The sequence below is a fragment of the Malus domestica genome, chromosome 10 (assembly GCF_042453785.1).
Source record: "Malus domestica chromosome 10, GDT2T_hap1".
Lineage (NCBI taxonomy): Eukaryota > Viridiplantae > Streptophyta > Magnoliopsida > Rosales > Rosaceae > Malus > Malus domestica.
This window is the reverse complement of record NC_091670.1, coordinates 2,708,153-2,729,500: the sequence shown is the minus strand read 5'-3', so window position 1 is coordinate 2,729,500 and position 21,348 is coordinate 2,708,153. Positions and strand designations below refer to the sequence as shown.

General features: G+C 37.6%; 1 protein-coding gene and 2 long non-coding RNA genes across 4 annotated transcripts; 2 read left to right on the top strand and 1 right to left on the bottom strand.

The window, feature by feature from the left end:
* Positions 1 to 277: 277 nt before the first annotated feature.
* LOC103416964 (uncharacterized) lies at positions 278 to 1,014 on the bottom strand. The gene is made up of 2 exons (XR_011572309.1): positions 886 to 1,014; positions 278 to 562 (listed from the first exon to the last, which is right to left on the bottom strand). It is a non-coding gene; the product is annotated as an uncharacterized lncRNA (long non-coding RNA).
* A 10,713-nt stretch (positions 1,015 to 11,727) lies between these two features.
* LOC103436723 (carbonic anhydrase 2-like) lies at positions 11,728 to 21,110 on the top strand. Of its 2 annotated transcripts, none has more exons than XM_070806726.1 (10): positions 11,728 to 11,849; positions 13,357 to 13,417; positions 14,262 to 14,402; positions 14,508 to 14,556; positions 14,642 to 14,662; positions 19,654 to 19,749; positions 19,926 to 19,979; positions 20,093 to 20,178; positions 20,412 to 20,520; positions 20,696 to 21,110. In XM_070806726.1, exons 2-10 carry the CDS (start codon positions 13,374 to 13,376, stop codon positions 20,867 to 20,869), a joined length of 774 nt encoding a protein of 257 aa, XP_070662827.1. In that variant the 5' UTR covers positions 11,728 to 11,849; positions 13,357 to 13,373; the 3' UTR covers positions 20,870 to 21,110. The 2 variants fall into 2 exon arrangements, with proteins under 2 accessions (XP_070662827.1, XP_070662826.1); XM_070806725.1 differs by having other exon boundaries at positions 11,841 to 11,915.
* LOC139188797 (uncharacterized) lies at positions 11,946 to 12,886 on the top strand. Its single transcript, XR_011572095.1, has 2 exons — positions 11,946 to 12,519; positions 12,659 to 12,886. It is a non-coding gene; the product is annotated as an uncharacterized lncRNA (long non-coding RNA).
* Positions 21,111 to 21,348: the final 238 nt, after the last annotated feature.

Sequence of the window (21,348 nt, the reverse complement as noted above, 5' to 3'; positions counted from 1 at the left end):
GTGTGAACGCATGAATGCTGAAAAATGGTGCCATGGGTGTCTAAAACAGTGCGCATGGAGAGGAACTCTCCACCATTGTCAGCTCGTAGAATTTTGATGTTTTTGTGAAATTGAGTTTTGACCCAAGAGAAGAATGATGTCAATAGTGTTTGTGTATCGGATTTAAAACGCATAAGATGCACCCATGTAAAATGAGTAAAATCATCCACGATGGTGAGAAAATAACGTGTCCCGGAATGTGTGGGAACTTTGTGAGGCCCCCAAATGTCACAATGAATTAAGTCGAAAGGTGCAGTGGATTGAATTGAACTAGAAGTAAAAGACAATCGAGTTTGTTTTGCCAAATGGCAAACTTCACAAACATGTTTGGAATCGAACATTATTTCTGGAATGTTTTTGACAAAAAATGTAAAGGGTGTGTAGAGGGGTAGCCCAAGCGTTGATGCCAGAGACTGGTGGTGCGGCTAACATGGTTGGTAAGATGGGGATTTTGACTTGGCGTAAGGTAATAGAGCCCATTAAATTGCTTGCCTAAGCTAATCGTCCTCTTCGTATCCATGTCCTGTATAACATAAAAATCCGGAAAGAATATTACGATACATTGTAGAGCCCGTGTGAGTTTACTCACAGACAATAAATTGACACGGAATATTGGAACATGTAGAACTCCATCAAGTAATAACTCATGTGATAGTTTTACGGATCCAATGCTCTTAATGTCTGCTGTTCCCCCATTTGGTAATCCCACAAAATCATTTTCAACATCAATCTGATTATGTGTTAATGGTGAATGTGATATGTGATCAGATGCCCCGCTGTCTATAATCCAGTAAAGGGTTGAATGCAAGTCATGTTCCGTCATATTACATATGGGTGTGACAATACCTGTTGCATTCGCAAGTGGTGTAATTTTACCGTTTCCAGAGCGAAGCAAGGTAAGAAGTTGATGGTACTCTTCGGTTGTGAACGTTGGGCCATTGGAAGATGTGGCCTTGGTTGCGTCTGTATGGGTGGTTTGTGATTGAGGTGTTTCGACATTGTGGGCTGTCGGATTTTGGCGTTTGTTTCTGGGCAGTACATGTTTCCCATGCCACTTATGTCCTTCGGGGAACCCAATAAGAAAGTAGCAGTGCTCCTCGGAATGTGAGCCATCACAGTAGCTGCATTTGGATGCTTTGCGTGAACTGGAACTACCAGGTGCAGATCCTCCCTTTGGCGTGGTGGACCGATGTGTATGCATCACGTGGGCAGCAGGTTCATGATGATTTGCCACATCCATTTGGCGCTCGTGTTGCAGAACCAACCTATAGACACGTCTCGTATTAGGGAGCAGATTCATCATTAAGATGGAGCCTCGTATGGTTGAGTAAGTCTCGTTCAAGCCCATTAAAAATTGCATGACTTTCTCTGTTTCCTCCCTTGCTACACGAGTCTTGGATCCCTCACAATCGCAAGCAATTGGTTCATAATACGAAGCCAATTCATCCCAAAAAGCCCTTAACTGGGTGTAATAGTCTCAAACGGATGGTTGTCCTTGTCGGTGTTCGACGATTTCCTGTCGAATTTGGTAGATCCTGGAATCGTTTCCTTGCGATAATCAATCCTCAAGATCCTTCCACGTTGCAGATGCAGATTTGCAGTAGAGTATGCTGCGTCCGATGTTGCCTTGCACAGACTACCAAATCCATGACAAGACCATGTCGTTGCATCTCTGCCAAATTGAAAATTTGGCGTCGGTAATTGCAAGGCACTTGATTGATCCATCAATGAACCCAAGTTTGTTCTTGGCACTGAGAGCGATGCGCATAGAGCGGCTCCATTGTCCGTAGTTGTGTCCGTCGAGGAGTTGTGAAACCAAGACGAGACTTGGTGAATCTGAGTGGTGTAGGATGAGAGGGTCGGATGCATGTGGCACTATCTCTGCTGGTTTTTCATCAGCCATGTTGGTTGTGTGTGTTGGGAAAATTTTGGGCTGTGTTTGTAGCGGAAGTGGAATGGACGCCTAGAGTCACCAGGATCGGTGCTTTGATGCCATGTGAAAATTGAAGTGTTTGCTGAATGGTTTATTTTTCAGTATATTCATTCATACAAGGATACAAGCTTTATACAGTCAGATGCAGCCTATTCTAGGTAACCAATCTCTAATTACAAGTTGATTGCAATCTGGTCCTATGATAGCTCTAACCAGATCATTGACTATTTACAATCCCTACAATCATGTTTAACCAAATATACTTTCCTTTAACAGGGTTAGTAGTATGAAAATTTTCAAATTCTTTCTTCATTAGTTTATGACTCTTATTGGGTTTATGCTTTATGCTTTCAGTTTTGTTATGCCAAAGACTTTCTACTACTTCGACTTCTTTAAATTGTGGCAGATCATGATGTGAGGAGTGGGCCTTTTGCTGCTTCAGGTAAAAAAATTGCACAGTGCAAAGCTTCATGTAAGGCTGTAAGAATCTGGACAAATCGTGAATGTTGTATCAATTAATGGAATTTTCTTCTACATTTGATTTTGCTTTCAATTCTTCTTTTTATTTTAATGAAATTTCTAATCTTTCTTTAATTATGAGTACCTAATCGATTTCCCTTTCTGTTTTTTATTCGCCATTTTCTCTAATTTTGTTCATCAAGATGTGGTTTGCATTCTCTTTTCCAGTGTATTTGAAATTCACTAATTCAACCTCAAATGTTTGTCGTATTCATCTCACAGACAATGTTCTAAAAACGGCGCTAGCCGGTGGTGACCCGAGGCGTTTTCTTGCAAATCGGTTGGAAAAATCGGTTGGGCTTTAGGCGGGCTAGGTGATGCTAGGTGGCTAGGCAGTTTTTTTTTTTTTTGAAATTAAAAAATAAAAAAAAAATCTTATCTATCTACATTACTATATTTCCTTATTTTCCTCCTATTTTGCATTTTATGTGGTTTTAAATTATGAACTTATTGTACATGTGTCATTCTACAATACTCCTCACAATGATTATGTGGCATATATGCTTAATGTGTTTTTAAATTTTGAACTTGTTGGATACTCTTTTTGCATTTTATTATTCTTTTATCATCTTATCCATTGATTTCATACAAGTATAATATACAAGTATAATTTTTTGTAAGTGTTAATATGCACTTGTCTACAAGATATACATGAAATTTACCTAAATCCACCTATGTGCTCTCCTAGACCCCGTCTAACTGCTTAGGCGCTAGGCGCTAGCCCGCCGCCCGACTAGTACCTAACGTTTTTTAAAATCTTGCTCACAGATATAAGCAATGTGTAGAGCTTCGACTGAAGAGTTTGACAACGACTGTTGTATAGGATAAATACGCAGGTCGGTCGTGGAATTTCTTCTACTTTTGATTCATTTTTGTTTTTTTCCCTGACCACCTTTCTTAAGTGGAATTTCTTCTCTTCATTTTTCCAGTTTTGTTGAATTTATTTTCTGTTCACATCTTTCCTTTCGTTCACAAGTTGGTTTCTATTTTTGTTGGCTTCTTAATATGGATGAGTTGGTTGTGCTTATAACATATTAGCCAAAATGTTTAATGTAATATGAAGTTATTGTGGTTCTAGCATTCTTTAATTCCCTCCAAATGGAGTTAATTTCAATTATACTGCACATTTGAGGTTTTTTCTTATTACAACAATGTCTGCTTAATTTCAAAATGGTTTCTTATTTTTTTTGGCAATTGGCAATTGGCATTTGTACGTCACTTTATGGTCGATCAAGTGTGATTGCTTCATTTCAATTGATTTTTTTTTAATGTGATTTCTTTTAGCTTCTGTTTTCTCTTGGTTGTTTTTACTGCACATTTGGGTTTTTCAATTGCAGGATCATCCACTTTTAGCTTTTGTTTTTTTTTTCCTTTCGGTTAATTGAGTTTAATTCCTCCTCCATATAGGAAAAGATTGTCCATTCATATACTCTTAAGGTTCTTCTTCCCTTTATTATTTCCATTTGGTAGATACCATATCATGCTTTAGAATTTGAAAAAACAGAGTAAAGATTATGTACATTTGAGAACTCTTTTTTATTTATTGTGTTAATATTATTGTAGACAAAAGCATTATAGTTGTAGTTACTGTAAATTCTTCTTCGAAGAGGTTCTTCTTTCTATTGTTTAGATTTTGGTAACAAAAACTAATTTAAACAACTCCAAATGTCAACGAAATGCAAAGTAACGGGTTTTATATTTGATATTATCTTTGATTGAGCTTCTGGTCAATCTAATTGGATATGACTTTTTTTTTTCTTACTTTTTGGCAATGTATGTATGTATTTTAAATACTACAAACAATTTACACTTCAACTCATATTTTCATTTCAAACACTTCTTTTGCAGCTATGGAAACAAGCATTAATGTTGTGGTAAATTTGAATTGACACAACAGTTTCATGTGGAATGGGAAAGTGTGACCTATATGTCAAAGAAAAAAGTAGATATTATGCTACGAAGCCATACACCCTATGAACTCATCTTTAGCAATTTTTAATAAGATAAACTATTCAAATAGATTTGATAGAAGTGATTCGGATATGTGGTACTGTAACGAAAAGATGATGGATATGTATTCTTAGTCTTCAGCGTAATGTCATAGATTAATTGTTTAGTTTGTTCTGTAACACTATTATTTGGTTCTTACTGTATTTCTTCCTTTAGAAGAGACAATGTATTCATTTGATTCAGCTGAGGATGACACAAGGAATTTGTATTAGCCAGAGTTCTTGAATATAATCTCGCAAGGAATTTGAGAACTCTCTCTCTCTCTCTCTCTCTCTCTCTCTCTCTCTCTCTCTCTCTCTCTCTCTCTCTCTCTATATATATATATATATATATATATATGAACCTCTCCTAACTATACCGATATTTTCCTAACTTAATCAATTATTGCTAGGTATTGAATTTTATGACAAAATGTATCGGTGTTTATTAAAAATGAAACCATACGCTCGTATATTATATTTTATTTTCTTAATTTTCCGGTTAACGATTCATTCAATGTCATTGGTACTATGAAAAAGCCTACTGTCAAAAAAATTTGCATATTAAATTTCTTTTCATAGCTGAAAAATTCATCAATTTCTTAAATCAACACTTTGAATGCAAAAATGTTACTCTTATCATATTTTTTAAGAAACTTTAACGAAAAGCTCCCGGTATTGTTTACTTTAATAAAAAAAAAACCATATTTTTACACTAAAAAGTCAATTATGATACTATTTACTTTACCCTTTATTTTGTCTTTATCGTTAAAACTTAAAATTTTCAAGCTTTTTTCATTAGTTTTCCTTATTTTACCATGTTTGTAACATCTTTCTAATAGAGATGGAACCCACATATGTTGGTGGCTCCTACTCTATTATAAATACGATGCAAATATAGTATGAAAAAATCCAACAGGATCCTCGCTAGATCCTTTTGGTGAGGATCCTGGGGATCCGTAAATCGTAATCATTCATCGTACATCATGCGGTCAATTTTTATCAGGTACTGTTTGTGCTTAATTTTAAATAAAATATTTAAAATGATTTTTGATCGGACTATATACGATAAACAAACGCAATTAACAGATTTCAAGAATATCACAATGAGGATCAGGCGAGAATCCGAATACTGAAAAAATATGGTTAATACAACGTTACTCAGAGTTACGTACTCAGTTAGCTAGCCTGCCGCCAGCTTGTGCTCTTGCGTGTAGGAATGGAAATTATAGTGTATGATTGTCCATACATAACACTATAAGAGCAACTCCAGCGTGGGAGCCCTCCCCCCAGGCTATTCACTTTTCAATCCACCATGTGAACAGTAACCGCCCTTAATGAACAGTAACTGTTTTTTACATCTCCACCGTTGCACTTGAATAGCCCTGGCAATAGGCAATAAAATATTTTTTTTTAAATAATACAAAATAATTTTTTATTTGTAATTTCGAATAAGATTTTTAATCATTCTCGTTGCATCACGTGTCATTATTCGAAAAGACAATTATTTGTGATGGATTTCGATAAGATTTTTATCCAATGTCGTCATGTCATGTGTTCTTACCTTTTTAGAATCTTTGAGGATAGATTTCGATTAGATTTTTAATCGTTCTCGTTGCGCCACGTGTCATTACCCGAAAAGACAATTATTGATGATGGATTTCGATAAGATTTTTATCCAATCTCGTCGTGCCACATGTCCTTACCTTTTTCAAAATCTTTTAAGATAGATTTCGATCATATTTTTAACGAATGATGGCATGCCACGTGACACTATCTACAACCTAATCATTTCTGAATCCTCCATATAATCCATCATCCATCCTCTGAAATCTCACACCTATAATCCATCCTCTGAATCATCCATATAATCCATCATCCATCCTCAAAATGACCTCAACATCATTGCCCAAACCCTAGTGTTCAACGATGTCCTGCAAGGAAAGGCACCAAAAGTCACGTACTGCGTCAACGAACGTATGTACGATGGGCCATACTACCTAGCAGATGGCATTTACCCAAGGTGGTCAACATTTTCCAAAATAGTGCCACGTCTGCGAAGTGCAAAGGAAAAACACTTTGCAAGCTATCAAGAGGGGTGCATGAAGGATGTGGAGCGTTGTTTTGGTATCCTCCAAGCTCATTGGGCGATCATCAGGGGTGCTGCTAGATTGTTTGATGTAGAGTCGCTTTGATCCATCATGATGACGTGCATCATTCTTCACAACATGATTGTGGAGGATGAGTACGATTATGATGCCGTTGATGAATATGAGCCAAACACAATGAACAAGTCAAGAACACGTATGTATTATGCTCATGATGCCATTGAAGAATTCATGCAACATGAGCCATTAGAAAGGGATGGACATTACAATGAAATGGTCATTCAACAATATACTGCACTTCAAAGGCCATATATGCACAATGCCCGACAAAATGACTTGATAGAGCACCAGTGGGCATTGAAACAAGTTGAAGATAAATAAGTTCATCTAGTGTATTTGTTTTTATTTGGTGTGTTTATTTAATTTTATTTGGTGTGTTTTTTTAGTTCATTTTTAGTTCATTTTTAATTATTTGGTGTGTTTTTTTTTAGTTCATTTTTAGTGAGTTTTTAATTATTTGGTATGTTTATGTAATTTTATTTGGTGTGTTTTTGTCATTTGAATAAATATTCTCTTATATAGTATAAATAACTTACCAAATTAAATAAATTTACTCTCACTATAAATAAAGTGTTAAATTCAATAAATTGGAAACAACATAAAGTACACTATTCAATAAATAATAAATTACAACCCAAAGTGATTGGAAAATTATGGGCTCCGATTACAAAAAGTACTCTATTCATTATCACTTAATCAATTTGTGGTGCTAGGATGATTTGCTCTTGTCGTGCTAGGACCATATCCTCTTACTCTTGCTTCTCTTGCACGCCTTCTTCGCACCACATCCTCTTTCTCTGACTTCCAAAAATATTTAGAATTTGGAGACTTCCCTTGTAAAGGCGTGTTCATGATGTCACGATCTCGTTAAGTCATTCTTTCTTCTCTAACCAGTACCCTTTCTTGCCTAAGTAGCTCTTTTTCCCTTTCATTAGCTTGAAATTTTCTCTCAACAACTGCAGCTTTTGCCTCATCTTTAGCCTTATTAGCCTCAAATTTCACCATTTCTAGTGCCAAAGTCAATTCACCTTGGCGAGCAAGTTCTTCCATATACTTTGCATAATCATTCTTGAAAGTACTCCCTTTTCTCTTTGAAGCCTTCTTACCTTGAGGCCTAATTGGATAACGGGTCGACCCCGAAGCTTGTTCAAGGAAGGGCGTTTTAGGCACTTCTTCTGCATCATCTTCATGAACATGCGAGCCATGATCAGGTGTAGAGTGTAGATGAGTGTTGTTCATGAAAACTTCTGGACCGACAGGCACAACTCTGAATTTAGGATAATCTTTTACAATATTCCAACATTCCCACCGGTTGAATGATTTATTTTTGCTTTTAGTTTTGGCACCATACCAAGCTTGTGCTTGAAGTTGCTACATAATGTGGGAGAAGAAATAATTATAATGAAAGTAGGTAAAAAATAAATAATTGTTGACCCTAAAAACTACCAAGCCTACGTGGCGCGCATGCCGAGTAAACTATGAGCTAACTACGTCATTCGATTGAATGCAGGGCGTGCCAACTCGTCAGCCAAGCTCGCCCGAGGAGTAAAATATGCTGATGTTGTGTTAAGTGCGCGGCCGACTTCTACGTCTTGCGATTGCGACCGAGGAATGAACAAGTCTCGACCTCTTGGGTTCTCAAACCTGAAGACAAGGCTACTATTCTTACGAAGTTCACAAATCTTCGTCGTCGGATTTGGTCACAGTGATGGTATTCGTCAGAGTAAACTCACGCCGAATCGACACCAAAGTGTAAGGGCACAAATACTCAAAGCGGATATATGTCTTAACAATAAACGTGGTTCGGCCGTCGGAATACCGAACTCTAAATCTCACTTGAGAGTATCCAATCATAAACTAACTCGGCATGCAATGTGCCGAGCCTAATAAACTGTAACACCTCACTTCGCCGAGAAAGCTAATGAGATGACCTCAACCAATAAGGATTCGGAAATCTTTTTCGACCGAGACTTGGATAGATAACCAGTCACCCTCGACGCAGTGCTATCTATGCCGACTGAAGATGCTGCGAAACCGACTGGTTCTACGGTGACAGTGCTATCTATACCGACTGAAGATATCACCGGTTGCCTTCACAGTGTTGTTTCTCCAAACTGAAGGTGTGTCGGCGAAAAAAGAAAAGGAAAAAGTTTCAAGGTTGTTGAGAGAATTTGCGTAGGGCAGTTGTGTGTTGAATTGAAGGGGGTTGTTTCGATGTCTTCTCTCCCTATATATAGCAGTCAACCTGTATTAAATCTCATTCATCCTGGATTAGAACTCCTTATCATAATCCAACTTTATCTCGACCAATCCTATTCCTACTAGGACTTTGAACACAACTCATTATCAAACCGTGTTCAATCTCAGCATCCTGATCCCGTCGAGACTCCCTCTCACAACAGGATTCATCCATATTCCTCTTTCCGATAGGATATGGCCCACTTCGACCACTCGGCCCATGGGTTGAACATCTTCTAACGACACCTGTTTACAACTTTTGGGCCGAGGATGAGTCTAACCTCGGCCTATCCCACACTGGGCCGAAAAAGACCTAACTCGGCCCAAAACAGTATTTTTGGGCCCAAACAAATAATTATAATGAAAGTAGGTAACAAATAAATAATACAAACAAATAATGAAAGTAGGTAACAAATAAATAATACAAACAAATAATTTTAATGAAAGTAGGTAACAAATAAATAATACAAACAAATAATTTTAATGAAAGTAGGTAACAAATAAATAATACAAACAAATAATTATAATGAAAGTAGGTAACAAATAAATAATACAAACAAATAATGAAAGTAGGTAACAAATAAATAATACAAACAAATAATTTTAATGAAAGTAGATAACAAATAAATAATACAAACAAATAATTCTAATGAAACTAGGTAACAAATAAATAATACAAACAAATAATTATAATGAAAGTAGGTAACAAATAGATAAAACAAACAAATAATTATAAATGAAAATAGGTAATAAATAAATAATACAAATAAATAATTATAATATAAATTTGGGTATAGTACAAACAAATAAATAATATATTGTTACCTAATCCGCATAATTTTCCCAACTTCGAAGATTAGTACTAGCTTGTGCCAATGCGTCTCTCCACGTACTAAACGATTGGCTAAGTAATTTCCAACGACTTGACATCGATTCTTTGGTTCTTTTCTCACCCATTTTTTCAAGATAATTGGTATGAATAAGACTCCATATTTCTAGCAACTGCATCTCATTACCCGTAAGCAAACTATAAGTAACTTCAACCCAGCTAGTACACAACGCAACATCTTCAAGAAGTGACCAATTTGTACTTGCATCAGTAGTCATTTTGTTGAAAAAAGTTGGATTGAAACTTTGAGAGAAAGATAGGAATTTGATTGAAAGTAGTTGAGAAAATATGAAATTGTGATGTAAGGTAGATGATAATGAGAATGTTTTTTTTTTCGGATTTTTTACATTCTTTTTAAATTTTTATTGAACTAATTAATCTCTACAGTTGGATTGAAAAAAAAAATTGAATTCCAACACTCCAGATTGTGCCACATGTCACAACGGTAACTTTTCTTAATTTTAAAACTATTTTTTCTTTTATTTATTTATTTATTTATAAAGCAGAATAATATCAACCGTTGGATTTGAACTCAGATCCAACGGTTGATATTAAATAAGATTTTTTTATTTTTATTATCGTTGCAAATCAGACGGTTCAATTTAAAGAGCCGTTAAGATCAAACGGACCGTGGGAAGCCACGTGGCTTCCCAACGGTAATATCGGTAGACTACAACGCGAGCCCATACTCTGAAAAGTTGTCTGCGGACACGCCCCCACACGCGGATGAGTCGCACGCGCCTGACAGAAAAAAATATAAAATTGGGCCAACACCAGGATGACGTCAGCCCTAGCGTCACATCCACTCGGGCTCTCGGGCTGGCAATTCCTCACATGCCCGGAGCTTGGGCCTCCACTCTCCCTTGGGCTGCCCATGCTGACGCTTCAAGGTCGAGCTATCTAGCCCTATTTCGTCCCCCGTCCCCCAAGCACCAGCCCACGCTGAAGTTGCTCTAAAGAAGTAGAAATGTGTTTTTCTTGCGGGCATATTCATGAGTCAGCTTGTGCGCTTGTGTGTAGGAGTGGAAATTATAAGTGTATGATTGTCATTACGTGCCACTATAAAGAAGTAGAAATGCGTTTTTCTTGCGGGCATATTCATGAGTTTTAAGATTAAAAAATTTCCTAAGACGGCTAGTTACGCATTTTGTCTTGCTAGTAAACCTACATAATCACTAATTAATTACTAACTTCTTCGCATGCACAAACTTTTTTTTCTCAATCACGTACTACATGCAACTTATAATTCATATGTAACAAAGAAAGCAAGAAATTGGGAAACATTCACAATTGGATGGCGCCACCTTAAATATGATGAAATTGGGTTTCATCATAAAACCAATTGATCATACGAGGAGTAACCCAAGACCATATAAACTCATAGCAAGACATGTCCGTCACCGATGTGGGACAATTTTTTCCTCACATCATCAAATCTCAACACGGACACATGTGGCCGATTTTCAAGCCTACACGTGGACAACAATTGGGTGACGCATGAACACGTGTGACCCTTAGGGTTTCACACGAGGGACAATATGTTCTGATACCATGATAAAATTAGAGTTCCACCATAAAACCAATTGGTCATATAAGAAGTAGTTCAAAACCATATAAACTCATAACAAAACATGTCCCTCATCGATGTGAGACAAACTTTTCCTCACATCGTCAAATCTCAACAAAATATACATTTTACCCTATTAAAAGAATTCATAGAAAAAAAACTGCTAAAGATATGGTATTGGAGCCAGGAGTGGAGAGCTCCTTCTCGTTTTTTACTATATTGTCACGAATCACGATTTAAATATGGTCCAATGCTTTCATAGTTGTCCAATCAATCAATATCAATATTTCAGAGAGTAATTAAAACATGTCGATTAAATAGTTAGTCTCAACCCAAAAATGAAATAGAAAGAAATAAAAAGGAGCTAGTCTCTATCACTCGGTGTATAAATAGAAGCTCCAACCCTCACTGCAAATATGTGCCTGCGTTTTGTATTTGTTGCTTGTGCATGTGTGAAGCAATTTGATCTCCTTTAGTTCCATTGCTAGGTTTGGAAAATATCTTGAACGTACGTACGGTTGTGTGTGTATGTTTTTGTTTGGGCATAGAATAAATCATGTTCTGATTATTTCGGGTATGCAAGAGATTAATATCAATTTCTATGTTTCTACTCAAACTATATTATCATATGTGTGTGTATGCGCGTGCTTAGTACTGTGAACTTTGGCAGAATTTACATATATGGATAATTAGTTCTAGTTCTTTCCTTAATGCTCAAACCAGTTTAATTAACGTACTTCCAATGATCGTTTCCTTGGGTTAAGCTTAATACAGATGGTTTGTCTAAAGGAAATCCCGGTCCTGCTGCATGTGGAGGAGTTTTCAGGAATTGCCATGGTCGTTTTCTCGGAGGTTTCTGTCAACGGATTGGTCATTGCAACTCTTTTTTTGCAGAGTTATCAGCAATTATTATTGGTATTGAGTTTGCTTATCAGCGGGGTTGGCACTGTCTTTGGTTGGAAAGTGATAGTTCTAGTGTTATTTCTGCTCTTCAATCATCTGATTTTGATCCTCCTTGGCCTCTTCATACGCAATGGTCTATTTGTTTGGATCGCATTCGGAAAATGACTTTCTACGCATCTCACATATATCGAGAAGGAAATCTTGTTGCGGACAATTTTGCTAACATGGGCTTGTCTTCTCCATCTTTAACATGGCATGATTCTCCTCCGATGGCGGTTCGTGCTACTCTGTTTTCTGACTATGTTGGCTTGCCTGGTTACCGCTTCTCAAATTAATGTGCATGTCGGCATCCAGGTTTGTCTCACTTTCCTTTTTTTCTCCTATCTTTATGGTGTTGTTTGATTTGTTTTGCAGGTTTAGACCTTCATGTTTGGTTCTAGAGGGGTTAGGTTTCATGTCCCCCCCTCTTTTCTTTGTATCATTCTCATTTTTTGTTTCTAGAAGGGTAAGGTTTATGTCCCCCCTTCTTTCTAGTGTATTCCTTTTTGTTATCTCTGTTTTTTGGAGGGGTAAGGTTTATGTCCCCCCCTGACTAGGTGTACCTTGTTTTTTCGTTATCAATAAAATTACCCTCGTACCGTCGAGGTTTTCCAAAAAAAAAAAAAAAAAAAAAAAAAAAAAAAAAACGTACTTCCAATGAAAACTCTTATTTAATTGAAGATAAATTAAAATTACTGATCATAGAAATTTAACTCTTGCACTCGGAATTTCAAGTTTGATTCAATATAGCTTATAAAACTAAAAACCTAGTTAATTCTTAAAGGAACAACTCAAATATACAATCCTTATTTATTTGGCCTTTGAGTTGAATAAATTAAAAGAAAATCAAAAAACAAAAATAAATATAGGTGCCAAGAAGGGAAAAAAAATGGTTTGCCTGGTCTTGTTTTGTTTTGAACTTTGTTCAGGGTTAATTTTGGCTTCTTTCCCACCGCTTGGGACTCTCTCAGTTTCTTATTTACATTTTTTTTTTTGTGCCGTCGTGATTAAGGAGAAACCCATATAATACATTTCAATGTAAACTAATAAGGTCTTGATTCTTGAATTTGCAGGAAAGAAAGTAGACAAAATGGCAAGCCAATTAGCTATTCAACGCCTGAAAAATCTCCTCAGGTTTGCCTACTTATTGACTCCATCCATGATCTTTGGTCTAACCATCCACTTTATGAAAATATCAGATATTGATGTTTGACAATATAACATGTAAAAGTAAAAATTTAGAATTGGTCCTAGTTTAGATTTCGTCTGTGAACTCAAAATTGTGCATATTTTTGTTAAGAGTAAATTATAGCAACGATCTCTCAACTAAAAATCTATTACCATTGGTCCCTCAACTCATCAAAACGTGCAGCTATGGTCCCTCAACTAAAACTTCATTACCATTGGTCCCTCAACTTTAATCCAACTAGAGAAATGGTCCCTCAACTTTAACCCAATTGTAGCAATGGTTCTTCATACATAACTCATTTTGACAAAATTCCGATGAAGTTGACGAAAATGACCATAGCTATACGTTTTGATGAGTTGAGGGACCCCAATTGTAGCAATGATCCTTCCAACATAACTTATTTTGACAAAATTTTAACGAAGTTGATAAAAATGATCATAACTACACATTTTGATGAGTTGAGGGACCAATGGTAATGGATTTTTAATTGAATGACCATTGCTCCAATTGAATTAAAGTTGAGGGACCATTACTACAATTTACTCTTTTGTTAATTTTAAGAACCAAATTCAATTAACGAATTTTTAGTACATGGACTAAATATAAACTAGGGTGAAAGTTCATGGACCGATTCTAAACGTTACTTTAACATGTAAACTATATATCTAACAAGAAAAAAAAATTAGTCTCCAATTTGTTTTTGTTAAAGGCTACAAAGGGTTGTTGGTGGCATAAAATATATGCATGGGACGATGAAATTAATGATAATCTTGGTTGGCATGGTTGCAGTGAGAAGGAAGAGCTGGACGATGTGGTTGCTGCCAAAATTGAGAAGTTGATGGCTGAATTGCAAAGACCTGCAGATGGTCATTTCGACCCAGTTCAAAGGATTGTAGATGGCTTCATCAACTTCAGGGTCAACAAATTCGAGTAATATCACTATTTTCTTTATTATTATATGAAAATAATTAATTATCGTACATATTTGCTATATATCTAATAGATTCGAAAGCATAATGTCTACTGATCTTACAGAAAATACCCAGATTACTACAAGGAGCTTGCCAATGGACAAAGCCCCAAGGTAATATTTGGCTGTAACATCTTAATTAGAATAAATAGACCAAGAAATGTTTAATTAATCTTTCTGTTGCTAATTCCCAACGCAGTTTCTGGTATTTGCATGCTCGTGTTGAAGATTAGGGATCTGGAGAAACTCAAGATTCTAGAGAGAAATTAGAGAGAGAGAATATCTAGAGAGAGATTGGATTTGTTGTAAAATGGTTTTCTCATTACATCAGTTACAAAGTACACAGTGTATATATATACACATAAAATACATAATAATGCTGACTAAGCATTTTACACAACTAATTCTAACAAGCCAAAACTTAACAGCTAAGCTAAGTATCTGAGAGTATTATTCTAATGTATTGTGTACATGATTAATAGCTGGTCCTTCACTATCTTTAACACACCCCCTCAAGTTGAAGGGAGGAGAACAAACTGAAAGCTTGTGACTGAGAGTAGCAAATCTGTCTGCAGGTAAGGACTTGGTAAAGATATCAGCAATCTGAAAAAGACTAGCAACATGATGAATACTGATGTGACCTTGAAGAACCTTCTCTCGGATGTAATGATAATCAATCTCGACATGTTTGGTTCGGGCATGAAAAACTGGGTTCTTGGCTAAAGCAATTGCACTCAGATTATCACAACAGATCACAGGTGGTTGTAGAAGAGGAAAAGAAATATCCTTCAAGATCTTGCACACCCAGGTAATCTCAGAAGCAGTATTGGCTAAAGACCGATACTCTGCTTCAGTAGAAGATCGTGCCACAGTGGTTTGTTTCTTGGCACTCCAAGAGATCAAATTGGGACCTAAGAAAACACAGTAGCCACTAGTAGATCGGCGGTCTACCGGACAACCTGCCCAATCAGCATCAGACCAAGCTGTGAGGCACTGTTTTCCTGGTTTGAACCATAAGCCGGAGGCAATGGTACCCTTTAGATACCGTAAAATCCTCTTGACAGCTTGTAGATGGATAGTTCTAGGAGTATGCATATGTTGACAAACCTGATTTACTGCAAAAGCCAGATCAGGACGTGTCCAAGTCAAGTACTGAAGTGCACCAACAGTGGACCTATAAGTTGTAGGATCTGGAAGAATAGAGCCAGAACTGTCTAACTTGGCTGAACTCACTGGAGTAGAGCAGGGTTTGACACCAAGCATGTCGGTTTTCTTTAGTAAATCCAAGGCATATTTGGATTGATTAAGAAAGAGACCGGTAGGGGATCTGTGAACTTCAATGCCAAGGAAGTAATGAATATCACCCAAATCTTTGACAGGAAACAAAGATTGGAGTTGAGAAATGATGGACTGACTGACCATGGAGGAGCTCCCAGTGATGATTATATCATCCACATAGACTAGGATAAAGGTGATAGTAGAATCTCTCTTGATAAAAAGACTAGTATCAGAGGATGAAGAGATAAAACCCAATGAAAGAATAGCACTGTAAAAGGCTTCATACCAGGCCCTGGGCGCCTGTTTGAGGCCATAAAGCGATCGCTTCAGTTTACAAACGTGATGAGGTTGAGATTGATCAATAAACCCAGGAGGTTGCACCATGTAGACATCCTCTTTGAGATAGCCATGGAGAAATGCATTACTCACATCTAACTGATGAATAAACCAATTATATGTGACTGCAATAGACAGGAGAATGCGAATAGTAGTCGGTTTAGCTACTGGGCTAAACGTCTCGGAGAAATCAAGACCTTCCTGTTGATGAAATCCCTTGGCGACAAGCCGAGCTTTGTACCTTTCTATAGAACCATCAGCCTTGTGTTTAAGTTTAAATACCCATTTGCAGCCAACCAAATTATATTGAGGATTGGGGGGTACTAGTTCCCAAGTACCTGTGGACTGTAAAGCTTGATACTCATCCTTCATTGCTGCCAACCAGTGGGAGTTTTTAGAAGCTTGGAGATAAGTGGTGGGTGTAGAAGGAATAACTGTGAGAGAGTCAACAGTCGAAGGAAGAGAATGCTTGGTGGCAGTGAACACTTTAGGTTTGTGTATGCCAACCTTGGCCTGTGTAATCATGGGATGATTGTTAACAGGGAGAGAAACTAAAGGAGGAGTAGTTGTAGGGTGAGTAGGGGATGCTAAAGGTGGAGAAGGCACAGTAGTAGGTGAGAGTGAAGTAGGAAATGAAGTTGGTAAGACAGTGGCAGGAGGTAAGGGGGAGGCATGGGGTAGATGTGATGAAGAAGAGACCGGTATGGTAAAGGAAATGGGAGAGTCTGAAGGTGTAGTAGTTGAGATGGGGGAAAGAGTAGGAGAAAAAGTACATTGCTTGAAAGGAAAGCAAGCTTCATCGAAGACAACATGTCGTGAAATGTATAACTTGTTAGTAACCGGATCAAAACATCTGTACCCACTGTGATGCAGACTATACCCCAAAAATACACAGAGTTTACTCTTTGTGTCCAGTTTATGAGAACTATAGGGTTGTAACCAAGGATAACAGGCACAACCGAAAGTCTTCAGAACATGATATTTAGGCGGTGCTTTGAACATTAATTCCCAGGGGCAAGAGGAAAACTGAGATGGCAGTCTATTGATGAGATACACTGCGGTTTGAAATGCTTCAACCCAAAACTTAGAGGGCAAACCACTGTGAGATAACAAAGTCCTTCCCATTTCCACAACATGTCGATGTTTCCGCTCAGCGCACCCATTCTGCTCGGGAGTGTGAGGACAGCTCAATTGATGGACTATACCGTGAGCATTAAGAAAACCTTGTAAAATAGAGCTGAGAAACTCACCCCCTGAATCAGATCTCAGGCACTGAATCTTACAATCAAACCAATTCTGAATTTTTAATACAAAAGTTTGAAGAACAGAACACACATCAGATTTGAAGTACAACGGATATAACCAACTATATTTGGTGAAATCATCAACAAGAATGAGATAGTATTTATATCCAGTACATGAAGGAGTGGGGGAATGACCCCATACATCAGCATGAATGATATGAAATGGCCTAGTGGATGTACAAGGCAAAACAGAAAATGGGAGTCTAGAGGCCTTCCCCAATTGACAATCAGAACAAAATGATTGTTTATGTACTGAACCAACAATAGGGAGATTACTGTGCTTGACAACCTTATTTAACACTATAGAAGAAGGATGTCCAAGCCTTCTGTGCCATATATGGATGTCTGCTTTAGCTATCATGAGGGCATGAGGTGAAATAGCAATGCCAGATACGCCATTAGATGCATTCCAATAGAAGGGATAAAGACCTCCTTCACTGGGGCCCTGGAAAAGCGTCCTCCCAGTTCTTAGATCCTTGACATAGAATCCAAAAGGATCAAATGTCAGAGAACACCAATTGTCATGAACAAAACGATAGACTGAGAGCAAATTATGAGAAGCTTTAGGAACTAAAAGAACATTATTCAGTTTAAACGCAACATTGGCAGTTCGAAGAAGTGCAAATCCAATGTGAGAAATGTAAAGACCTTTACCATCACCGACGAACAGTTGTTCAGTACCAGTGTACGGAATTCCTGAGTTGAGAGATGCTGGATCAGGAGTGACATGATGTGAAGCACCACTATCAGTGAGCCAATAGCTTGGGGAAGAGGAACCAGTCATAGCAGACATGCCAACAGGAGTGTTGGTGAAGGCCTGAGAGTGCTGAGACGCAAATTGTGAAAGTTGACCATAAGAAATAGCAAGATGACCATGTTGATGACATAGTTGACATGGATTAGGACGTCCAGAGAAAAATGAGGATGATCGATTCTGATTTGGAGCAGGACCAAGGACACCACCAGAATTGCTATGAGCGCCAAAAGTACCATTCCGATTAGCTCCAAAATAACGATTCGGATTAGGTCCAAAAGTACCATTTTGATTAGCCCCAAAATGACGATTCTGATTAGATCGATTGCGATACTGAGACTTTCCTCGAGAATTTCCGCGAAAGGAATTAGAGACAGATGGATGTGGCTGTGCTGTATAGGCATGAAAAGGAGCGGAGGAGGAAGATGATCGAGTCTTGCGTTTTTGAAGAGAAATTTCTTTACTGAGAAGAAGGTCGTGAAGTTCATCAGCATTGACATCTTCAGATCGCGTCTCAATTGAATCAATAAACGATTCATACTCATCCGGCAGACCAGAAAGAATATACGCAACAAGATCCTTCTCAGATATCGGCTCACCAGCCGCGGCCAGTTTGTCAGAGATTTCTTTGATGGAGTTGAGATAGTCGGTCAATGAAGAATCACCTTTCTGAATATTCTGAATCTTGGAGCGAAGACTGTGGACATGAGTGCGCGAAGCACCAGCAAATCGACGCTCAAGAGACTGCCAAAGAGACCGCGAATCTTCCATCCCAATCGTCAGTGGAAGAAGATCCTCAGCAAGTGTAGAATTGATCCAGATTGTCAAAATCTGATCTCGTTCACACCAAGCTTCATAATCGGGGTTGAGAATCCGAGAACCAGAGGAGTTACGAACAAATTCCAGTGGACAAGGATCTTCGCCATTGATGAGCCCTAGAAGCTTAAAGCATTTCAGAACAGGAAGAAACAGACTGCGCCAGGTAATGTAATTCTGACGATTGAGCTTAGTTGGAACCATGCCAGCAACATTCTGAACAGTAATAGATGCAATCGGAGTGAGGAGAGAGGGAGCCGGGGCAGAAGAAGTTGCAGGAGAAGGAGAATCAGAAGGATTCGTGGTGGTCGCCATGGAAATAGTAGACAAGATACAGAAAAGAAAAAGGTAAGATCTGTTTGGGAGGTAAGAAAAGGCGAGAAAATTCACGGAAGCAAGGATCGAAGTCGTGAGACGAAGGCGATTGATACCATGTTGAAGATTAGGGATCTGGAGAAACTCAAGATTCTAGAGAGAAATTAGAGAGAGAGAATATCTAGAGAGAGATTGGATTTGTTGTAAAATGGTTTTCTCATTACATCAGTTACAAAGTACACAGTGTATATATATACACATAAAATACATAATAATGCTGACTAAGCATTTTACACAACTAATTCTAACAAGCCAAAACTTAACAGCTAAGCTAAGTATCTGAGAGTATTATTCTAATGTATTGTGTACATGATTAATAGCTGGTCCTTCACTATCTTTAACAGCTCGGACTCCCGAGTGAGCCCCTCACATATCCTTAGTTTCCAACCTGGGGAGGCCTTCATGGCTCGCAACATTGCAAACATGGTTCCTGCATTCAGTCAGGTCCATTACTCTCTACATTATATAATAGTAACGCACACCTGCATTAGAAACTGTATGAACAAGTGTGTCAGTTTCACGTTCAAAATAATATTGAACTTTGAGAATATAATTTCTCATAAATCACATAATAGTCATGCATCCGACTACGAAAATAATTTTTTTCCATATCTTTACAGCTGAAACACGCAGGAGTTGGAGCAGTTATAGAATATGCTATTACACAACTCCTGGTAAACATTCCAAAAGTCTTTTAATTTATTGAATTAATAACTCTTAATCCTTTTCTCTTCACTTGTTACTCAAATAGTATGAATTGAATGCTAACAAGAAGAAAATTGAACAGGTGACAAATATTTTGGTAATTGGACACAGTCGTTGTGGTGGGATAAAGAGGCTTATGAGTCACCCTGAGGATAACTCTGTTCCCTTGTAAGGCTTTTTACACACAAAAGTTGTAGATTATGGAAGATGATTAATCATAATCGTTTACAAGGATGCAATATAAGACCTGTTAATTTGGATATTTGTTAGCATTTTTAGGATGGTCAAAGAGTATAGCCAAAAACCCAGCCTAATCATTTTTTTAGCAATGAACTGAGATCATTAGAACTTGCTAATGGTATATAGTTTTGCATCCTTAACCATTTGATTGGAATATGCAGTGACTTCATAGATGAATGGGTCAAAATTGGTTTACCCGCCAAGGCTAAGGTTATAGCAAATGGACAAGGTGGCACCACTTTCGAGGAACAATGTGAGGATTGTGCAAGGGTAAGATATTAATTCGATCTTGGATTGATGAAATATTTGGAAGGCCATTTACTCTCGATTCACTTTTTGCAAATGAAATAATTTTTAGTGACCAGTTAAGGTGTGTGCGTGCGCTTTCATGAGTTATGACATTAATCTCACCTAAACATCTTCTTGAATGATAATTTTTATGCAGGAAGCAGTAAATTTGTCGCTAATAAACCTACAAACTTACCCTTACGTTCAAAAGGCGCTCGCAGAGAACAACCTAGCGCTCAAGGGTGGTTACTATGACTTTGTTCATGGGGTTTTGGAGCTATGGGACGTTGAGTCGCACATTTCACCTCCCATCATCCTACCAGCACCTTAACTGTATTTACCTTGTTGCGTGCTCGTTTGCTTGGAGTCAAAGTATATATGCCTCTGAGTGATTATAAATAAACCAGATGACCAGCTGGTGGCACTTCTTTAATTTGATTGTGTATGTTGGGTTTCTACCACGACGAAAGTATAAAGTTGCTGTTTTGTTAAGTTGTACCGTGCACTCTATGTGCCTTCAAAGTAAATATGGTAATAAATTGCAGCAATTGTGTTGCTGCCTATTTTATGTTGCTTTTTGTTGCCCTCTATATGATTTGTTTATTTCTGTTGGTGTCAAAAATGGGATACAGTCCGATCTTGTAAACACACATGTTTTGTCCTGAGTGTTTCTTTCGGTTTAAGTGTTAAGAGAAAACTTGAGAGAGAGAATGATTGCAGGCGTGCCATTCTTGGAGGGTGCTAACAAATAGTGTCTGTGTAGTGATTTTGTAGGGTTACGCGAGATCTGAAATTTTAGTCATTCCATAA